The sequence below is a fragment of the Mytilus californianus genome, unplaced genomic scaffold, assembly GCF_021869535.1.
Source record: "Mytilus californianus isolate M0D057914Y unplaced genomic scaffold, xbMytCali1.0.p SCAF_17, whole genome shotgun sequence".
In the NCBI taxonomy this organism is placed as follows: Eukaryota; Metazoa; Mollusca; class Bivalvia; order Mytilida; family Mytilidae; genus Mytilus; species Mytilus californianus.
This window is the reverse complement of record NW_026262659.1, coordinates 12656041-12665948: the sequence shown is the minus strand read 5'-3', so window position 1 is coordinate 12665948 and position 9908 is coordinate 12656041. Positions and strand designations below refer to the sequence as shown.

The window sequence follows — 9908 nt, the reverse complement described above, 5'->3', positions numbered from 1 at the left end:
TTTTTCTGCCATCACACTGTCACCTGGATCACATAATTGAACTATTCTACATCTTTTATACTATTTAACGGTCACTGGTACAACCAGCATATGCATTAGAGACATAGTTGACTAAACCACCAGGTGTCGAACATACAAGTATTTTCAGTGTTTCTGTTTTTATATGATGAAAAGGTTGCCTGTTGAGCTCTAGGAGCTTTAGGTTTTATCACAGGGTATTCTGTGCTTTCAATAATAATCCAAGTTGTAGGAAACCTTAATTTGAAGTCGGATGGCCAAAAATACCTGACTAAACCACTAGATGGCCAAGTGTTAGCCTCTCGCCACTGTTTGGACATAAAAACAATCCATGTATACACAATATTCTTAACACTAGATTCAATCTAGAATCTAGACAGTTCAAAGTTGGTTGTATAATGCCTCAATTTCATCAAAGTCATAAAAAAAATGATTTTCAACTGACACCCTATTAATTTGAAAATATATGTATCTCAAACAATGTGCTGATGGACCAAGTGTGGTCAAAACAAATAAAAATTTAGTATACGACTCTAAACCGGTATAAAAATGCATGGCTGTGTCATGTGTCATCATTTGCGAAATTCTCTGCTGAAAACATAGGCATTGATGGTGTTTGCGTAATTCCATCTGTGAAGCTCAACATTAGCTCGGCAGTTAGTGGTGGACAGTCATGAATCCTTTCTGCAGTATGAATGACTTCTTCAGGAAAACCAACTTCACAATCAAAACTTTCCTCTAGATTTCTCCTACAATACTCATCCAGTTTAGTTCTTTTGTTTTCACGGGAAACTGCCCTGATTTTTCTTTTTGCGGACGATTCAGTCTCTTGCTTGATCCAGGAAAATAGGCTGGGAATGGCAGTAGACTTAAGTCTCTGTATGGTGGGTTTGCGCCCTGAAAAAGGTTATAAAACATTAGTTTTTTGATAATTAAATGAACTTCCATTAGCAATGTATACTTTGTACTACCTGACAAAATGTTAACAAAATGTATTCATTACAATCTGAATAAAACTTACAATGTAATAATGTTTGCCTGATTCAATGTATGTTATGTAAATCCAAAGGACAAACAATGAGAGACTTATGCAACAAACGTACATTGTCTGTACCTAAATAACTATAATATAGATGAGAGCATGTCTTTGTTTTGTTCCTGTTAATATCGTCATTGATATTTTTCAAGAAAGTCTATGAGGCATAGCTTATGCATTCCTGTCATTACTACATTAGCATTATTACTGCTAAAATAATTCTCAGTATGATATACCTCTTGTAAGAAATCATTATAATTGTAGCATTCACCAAAAAATCTCAAACAGATCACATTGAATCGTAATCCAAAAAATTATGACGTCTTGAATTAACCACCCCCCCCCCCCCCCCCCCTCCCCCTTTTTGTTCTAAAACGATAATTGCGGTTGTAAACAGACTTTGGTTTATTCGCATGGCGATTATATATATAACTATATATTTAAAAAAGAAAATAGAGTTTTACCATGAATAGTTTCCTGCACGTAGTCTTTTTCAGTAAAATGTGCCTTGCAAACAACAGCTGATTTCATCGTGTTCTCGTCCAATCTGCGTATGGGCCATGGCGTTGATCCAACTTTTCCTTCTTTTTAAGTCATTTGGAAATGCATGTCCTCCTCTTCAATGACATCCAGGTACACAACAACAAGTACTTGGCATCGTTAATTAAAAATGTAACTGTTGCACAGTGAACAGAAACCGGAAATTGAGAAACAGGACCGGCTACCACGGCGCCACCTATTCAGGAACGATAATTTGCTACTTTATATAACTGATACCGAAATAACAATAACGTCAGACGGCTTCACGTGCATAAACAGAAATGCGCTTTAAATTGTATAATTTCATTCATGGTCAGTCGACCTTTAATTATTATATCAAAGACTGAAATGATTTATAAACATCTAGATTGCAGATAACACTCGAAATTAACCCGACCTCTTTGCACACGGAATTCAAATAATTCTAGTTTGTCAATCGGTTGACTGCTTATAATGCAAAATACAAATATATCAAAAGTTTTTAAAACTAACAAAACACAATGATCGTTTCTTTATTTCCCAATGTAAATGAAATGAAACAAAAAACATTTTATATCACAAAAAGAAGAGGAGAGAATTCAACATTTCCGGATCTACTTGTAGCCGATTGACCCCACACGTAGATAAGTTGGATATCGCGGAAGGAAAGATTAACCCGGCAACCAGAAAGGCATTAAAGCACTGCCTTTAAAAATGTAACTGTAATAGTTGCACAGTGCAGAAACCGGAAGTTGAGGAACAGGTCCGGCTACCACGGCGCCACCTATTCAGGAACGATAATTTGCTACTTTATATAACTGATACCGAAATAAAAATAACGTCAGACGGCTTCCTGTGCATAAACAGAAATGCGCTTTAAATTGTATAATATAATTCATGTTCAGTCGACCTTTAATTATTATATCAACGACTGAAATGATTTAAAAACATCTAAATTGCAGATAACACTCGAAATTAACCCGACCTCTTTGCACACGGAATTCAAATACTTCTACTTTGTCAATCGGTTGACTGCTTATAATGCAAAATACAAATATATCAAAAGTTTTTAAAACTAAAACACAATGATCGTTTCTTTATTTCCCAGTGTAAATGAAATGAAACAAAAAACATTTTATATCACAAAAAGAAGAGGAGAGAATTCAACATTTCCGGATCAACTTGTAGCCTAATGGCCCCCCACGTAGATAAGTTGGATATCGCGGACGGAAAGATTAACCCGGCAACCAGAAAGGCATTAAAGCACTGCCTTTAAAAACAGACCAAAACACAAAAACTTAACTATAACCACTGAACCATGAAAATGAGGTCAAGGTCAGATGACACCTGCCAGTTGGACATGTACACCTTACAGTCCTTCCATACACCGAATATACTAGTCCTATTGCTTATAGTATCTGAGATATGGACTTGACCACCAAAACTTAACCTTGTTCACTGATCCATGAAATAAGGTCGAGGTCAAGTGAAAACTGTCTGACGGGCATGAGGACCTTGCAAGGTACGCACATACCAAATATATTTATCCTATTACTTATAATAAGAGAGAATTTAACATTACAAAAAATCTTAACTTTTTTTTCAAGTTGTCACTGAACCATGAAAATGAGGTCAAGGATATTGGACATGTGACTGACGGAAACTTCGTAACATGAGGCATCCATATACAAAGTATGAAGCATCCAGATCTTCCACCTTCTATAAAATATAAAGCTTTAAAGAAGTTAGCTGACGCCGCCGCAGCCGTAGCCGCCGCCGCCGGACCACTATCCCTATGTCGAGCTTTCTGCGACAAAAGTCGCAGGCTCGACAAAAACGAAAGGGAGCTCATGTCAATAGATATAAACAATTCACCAAAGTTTTATGCAAATTGGTTGAAGGGTTTTTGAGTAAATGTCCGACATGTTGACGACAGACGGACGGACAGATGTATACCATAATACGTCCCGTAAACGGGCGTATAAAAAGTGTTACAAAACCACCTACATGTAGCATCATATTTTTAGTAGCATGAGTATCATTGTTTGGTAAATTTGTGCTTTTTTTATTTGGCTTATGGACAAAAAAATGTTTGGCTCAAGTGCAAATAAAATGATTTAATCTCCACATAAATGGGAACATTGAATGGATGGTACAACTCATTTTGCTGACAGTTTTAATCATATTACCTTGCAGCAGATCATGTGCAGATGTGATTGTCTGTCACAAAGAATGCATTTGCATAATAATGAACTGAGCTCAAAGCAAAGCACTTTAATAATACACTTGGACAAAAAGCTCAATCCAGTGATATACTTTGTAATAGAGGAATGTCATGAACATTCACCCTTCCAATAACCACCAACATGCAAAACATGGATCAGAAGTCCTGAAAAAGACATGTTTTTTGTTTATATTATATGTACATATACATATCCCAGTTGAAACATACAAAGTTGTGGTAAAAACATTCAGTTTCTAGCAAGAAGTTCGTGCACTAATATAATAATATTAGCCGAGTTGCCCTCTTTTTGAAATAAGATCATATTTCCACATAATCATTGTAAATAGGTGACCAAACATTAAAACTATAAAAAGTTATCAGACTTATCTATCAGTGTCTATTTACCATCACAACTGAATCAATATATACATATATAAGACTCTGATTGACATCCAGTCTTTAACCAACCCCCATTTCTGAAGTGACATTCAAATCTGACATCACAATAAAAATAAAATTTCAAATCTACATGTTATTGTATGACCAATTATATATCCCTAAAATATACATCTTTTTTGTTGTTTTCAAATTAATGTCACAATAGTATTGGCTTTTGTAATTGATGTTTTTTTACGACTATATATATAGCTAGCCACAATGAAATCGAAGTTAAATAAAATGTTAGGTTGAACCCAATGCTAAAAAAGTTGTGAAAAATATAATATTTTAAGTCTTGCAAATACATGTAATAATACATTTCAACAATCTGCTGTACTTTTAGTTTTGTATTTTGTCTATTGCTTGAGATTGTGTATTGACCTCTAGAATTGTTTTACATGTAAATTAATAATAATCCTGGTGGCATTTATTTAAATGAAGGATGAACTTCTTACACCAGAATATTAATAGGTCTTATTGTTATTTTCTGAGGTTTGGCCTTTTAATTTTAAGCTGTAACATGCCAATAGACCATGAAAACCATGACTAAGGTGGTTGACCAACTAATCTTCATTGTTTTTTTTTCAATTGCATTATCAACTCCAATTCACCCTTCAAGTAAATATCAAATTGGGTTTTTCACCACCAAACTCTTTAATGTATTGGTTTTTTTCATCATCAATATATTGAATTTAGGCATGTTACAAAAATGTATAATGAAGTTATATCAAACCAAGATGTCAATCCATGATTCAAATATGTTTCTTTCTATATATATATATGTATATGTGATGGCTGTTTATTCGGTTTATACCTTGATGAGCAACGTTAACTGTCCTTTTAATTTGACTCTCGTTTGTTTTAAACTGTCCAGCCAGTTTTGTATTTTCTCTCAAAAGTTTTTAGATTTTTAAGTAGTACTTGTGAACATTGGATCCTGTAAGACGGCTTTGCCAGTCCTTTCAACTTTTTGCCAGACCTACTTTAAAAAAAATAAATGGAGAATGTGTCCCCATGGACACAGATGATGCCCCCACTGCATACAACATTATAAAGGAACATAACTCCAGAACGATAAAAGTGATGCTACCCAAATTTGTACATGTCAGATCTAAGTTTTGTGGTAATAAGTATTGCGTAAAGGTTTCATAATGTTTGGGGCAAACTTAAGTTACAGAACTGAAACTAAAAATTTTGCATTTTCTTTCCATTTACAAAGGGCATAACTCGAGAATGGTTACAGTGACCCCACCAAAATTCCAACATGATCTGTATTTTGTGGAAATAAGCATTAGGAGTTTGATAACATTTGGTTGCGGCTAACTTAAGTTAGAGAACAGAAACTAAAAATTTTGCAATTTTTCCATTTATAAAGAGGCAGAACTCTAGATCAGTTAAAGTGACGCCATCAAAATTAAAACTTGATCTGTGTTTTGTGGTAATAAGCATTGTGTATAAGTTTGATAACATTTGGTTTAGGATAACTTAAGTTAAAGAACGGAAACTAAAAATTTTGTAATTTTTCCATTTATAAAGAGGCATAACTCTAGAACGGATAGAGTGACGCTAACAAATTCTAAATTGATCTGTATTTTGTGGTAATAAGCATTGTGTAAAGTTTGATAACATTTGTATGAAGCAAGCTCGTTAGAGAATGGAACCTAAAAATGTTTGCAATTTTTCCACTTATAAAGGGGCAGATCTCTTGATCAGTTAAAGTGACGCCATTAAGATTAAAACTTGATCTGTGCTTTGCGGTAATAAGCATTGTGTATAAGTTTGATAACATTAGGTTGAGGCAAATTAATGTTAGAGAACAGAAACAAAAAATTTAGCAATTTTTAAATTTGTAAAGGGGCATAAGTTTAGAACGGTAAAAGTGACGCCACCAAAATTCAAACTTGATCTGTGTTTTGTGGTAATAATCATTGTTTATAAGTTTGATAACATTTGGTTGAGGCAAACTTAAGTAAGAGAACAGAAACCAATTTTTGGGACGTACGTACAGACAGACAAGTTTAAAACTTAATGCCCCCTCTGCTATGGAAGGGGCATAAAAAAGCTTTATTACACGAATCATTTTGGTGAATTAAATTCTTATAATTGATAATCAGCACTTCTGTCATTAAAGAAATGTTATTAAGAACCTTTTAGAACAAATATTATTTCTAGTTTATCTTGACGATCACAAAGACACTTTATGATCTTTAATAGTGCAGTGAAACAGGCGGTCCCCTCTATCCAGTAAATGACGTCATAAAGGCGTGTAAATTTTCCAGCATACATAACGTTAACTCTAAAGAGGTCTATCTATATATAAGGAAAGGGTTCCTCGCCTACAATTGCAGCTGTCAGTGTAAATGTGTAATGGTGACTGCCATAAAATAAGTCAATTCGTTGGTTAATTTACAAATCACGATTTAAAACAGTGGACATGACTAAGCATTCATAAAACTAAAAGGCAAGACATTTTGGCTTCATATGGAGCATTTTAGTATTCATAATTATAAAAAGGACAGGTTTAGGGGATCAACATCTCGTTTCTGAGTGTTACAAACATAATACTCCTTACTTTGGACCACACCATGTACATTTTAAAAATACATGTAGTTTATAGTATACATACTGTCATACATGTACATGTACATTTGCTGTTTTGCCAGACAAGCTGGCACCGTGGCCTGGGAAGTAAGAGTAATCTCTGACTAGTACATTTTGTAATACTAATATGAAGGGAAAAAGCATTACAGAAATTATATGCAACCATATATATGTATTTTAACCAAAAAATTTCACTGCATGTATTTTTTTTTCAAGTATTGAACATGTTTGTTGAAATTATATTTTCAATGTGTTGCTTCGTGCAGACTATAGTATAGCTATTTTACATACATGTATATATATATATGGATGATGATAATGTATTGTCTATTAAATAAGTTTCATGGGCATTTTAGTTCAAGACAACAATTTGGTTAGACAAATAGGTGGAATCCAGTATATTTTGCAAAATCTGTAAAAATAATCCAATATTTAGAATGATATCAAAATTTCCTACACGTGTTTGTTTCAACTTCGTTTACAAATAATAATGTCACGTGATAGATTATACAATGATGTCAAGATTCATTCCGCCATCTTTATGTGAGCATACAAATTCTTCATCATCATTATATAAAATAGCAATTTATTGTGTATTAACTTGAACAAATTGAAGATCTGTTCATGATTGCACATGAAATAGAAATATATTGCAAATACAGATAATTCAGATATATTAAAATCGGAGAAAAATGTCAGTGACCCATATCGTCATGGTTCACATTTGTGTCCATTGTCTACATTTCTAAGAACCTGGATTGTTACTAACCGCTCTCAAAGACAAAGGTCAACATGTATAGCACCTAAACACAATACAAATTGTAATGCTCAACAGAATTTCTGAAAACAAAAAGATTATATTCTCTGTTTTCAAAGGCAAAGAAGTTTCATATAAAAAAAAATCACAACTACGTGTACATGTATTTAACCACTGAACAGGGGTTGCATTCAATTTAGAAGCAGCTGCTACATAAGATTTTTTACTACTAAACATGTAGCTAGCCTAGCCAAGCTGCTATCATGACTTTATCTATTTAGCAGCTAGGCTAGCTACACGTTCAGTAGTCAAAAATCTACGTAGCCCTATGAAGCTGCTACGATATCAGTGGCGGATCCAGAAATTATATAATATATATAATCAACCCACCCGCACCCCCCCCCCCCCCTAAATCTGCCTCTGGATATAGACAACAACCCTGGAACACTAACACTAGTATGGTACCATGAATCTATGACTTCTGTTCTGAAACACCTACTAACACACACAGAAATATCATCAAATAGTGAAATATAAGTCAGATTGATTGCACCTTGTATGGATAATTCCGACACGTGTTACATCAGGAGCCTACGAATCTATGACTTCTGATCTGAAACACCTACTAAATCTCACAGAAATATCATCAAATAGTGAAATATAAGATTGATTGCACCTTGTATGGATAATTTCGACACGTGTTACATCGCGGGCCCGTTTGTTTACAAATAATAATATCACGTGATCACGCACTGCACTGATGACACAAACTACACAATTACTGAAATTACACAATTAACACATACATAACCCATTTACCTTACTGACATGCAAAGGATTTGTTAACAAAAATATTGCATGTACAGTTAATGTAGAAATTATTTCATCAAATAGATCAGATTTTCACCCATGACATCAAGGAATTGTATATTTAGAAGGAATGCAAAGAAAATTGTATGATGCATCTCTGACTTGGGTGGTGTGTTAAGGTTCCGCTAAAGTCAAATTTAAGATCAACTTCAAAGTTCAATAAATACATATTCAGTTTATATAGCATACCATATTATACATCAAAATCTTCCTTGTGATGAGTACAATCATAATATATCATTTACAAACAACATGAAATGTTCACAGGTCCAATATTCTTCAAATTAGTAGTCTATGCTTCAAAAAGTTCTACTGTTTTTCCAAGTTCTAAAAATCCTGAAAAAAATATTTAAAAGGTAGAGGAAAAGCTAATGAAGTACAAGCTACTGTTTATTGATGTTAAAATACACCCCACAGTATGTATTAAGAGAATTAAGTTTGCCAGGTTAAAGAAAATTAGAGGACATATTTAATATGGAACTACTTTCCTACAAAAGTATGGAAGCCCATCTTCAATGAAAATAACATTAATAGACCATTTAGTATAAATCAATGGTATGCTCATTTATGGCATATTTACAGCATAAATTAATGTGTGTAGAGACATTTAATAATAAATTCATTTACATTTACTAGGAAAATACTGTCTTTTGCACAAAAATGAAAAAGGGGGACTGTAAAAGTGAACATTATACATGTTATACACTCCAACTATATTATGTATATGTTTACAAAACAAAGTTATTTATTTGAAGCTTAAAACTTTACATTTTCTTGAACTACTATGGCTAACAACATTATAATTTTGTGTTAAAATTTCTTTTGTAATTAGTAAGTTATTGATTATCATGTTCACATAAAACTGGAGGTAAGACAATTTGTTTTATCTTGTATAACATTTTTAGCAATCTTTCACATTGTAACTTATTGTAAAGCTTAATATAACATGTTCGTTCATCTATTAACAGTAAGTCTACATTTTCACTAAAAATCAGCTCAGTCTGCCCATTCATTATAGTAAATCACTGTCTGTTGAGTTTGACCAGATTCATCTTATGAAGCATGTACATGTATATGTTCAAATTTACTGAAAATATGGTCAAAGACAACTTTAAATTTTTCAATAAGTAAAGATTATTTTATCCTTTATATGTGTAATTATTGAACTGAAGACACCTTAATTATTTGGTTGTTTTAATTTCATGATGACATATATATGTATATATACACAATGTTTATATGTTACATTAATTGAAAAAATACATTTCATAAATAGAATCGTATTTGTACTGGTCTTATATTAGAGGTACAAAGTCACACAGTTTTTTAAATGACAAATTACACATATATGCTTAAATGTTTTAACACTAAACATTTTGGGGCCCTTTATAGCTTGCTGTTCAGTGTGAGCCAATGCTTCCTGTTGAAGGCCATATACTTTCAAC

At 33.1% G+C, this 9908-nt stretch overlaps 1 protein-coding gene across 1 annotated transcript; it reads right to left on the bottom strand.

Moving 5' to 3' along the window:
• Positions 1–230: 230 nt before the first annotated feature.
• On the bottom strand, positions 231–1720 carry LOC127726403 (uncharacterized). The gene is made up of 2 exons (XM_052233805.1): positions 1519–1720; positions 231–915 (listed from the first exon to the last, which is right to left on the bottom strand). Exons 1-2 carry the CDS (start codon positions 1583–1585, stop codon positions 581–583), a joined length of 402 nt encoding a protein of 133 aa, XP_052089765.1. The 5' UTR covers positions 1586–1720; the 3' UTR covers positions 231–580.
• Between the last annotated feature and the right edge of the window lie 8188 nt (positions 1721–9908).

Bases quoted from the DNA above. Each gene is read 5' to 3' on its own strand.
- LOC127726403 (XM_052233805.1), bottom strand. From the start codon at position 1,585: ATGAAATCAGCTGTTGTTTGCAAGGCACATTTTACTGAAAAAGACTAC. The intron at 916-1,518 runs GTAAAACTCTAT...AACCTTTTTCAG, and splicing joins CGTGCAGGAAACTATTCATG to GGCGCAAACCCACCATACAG.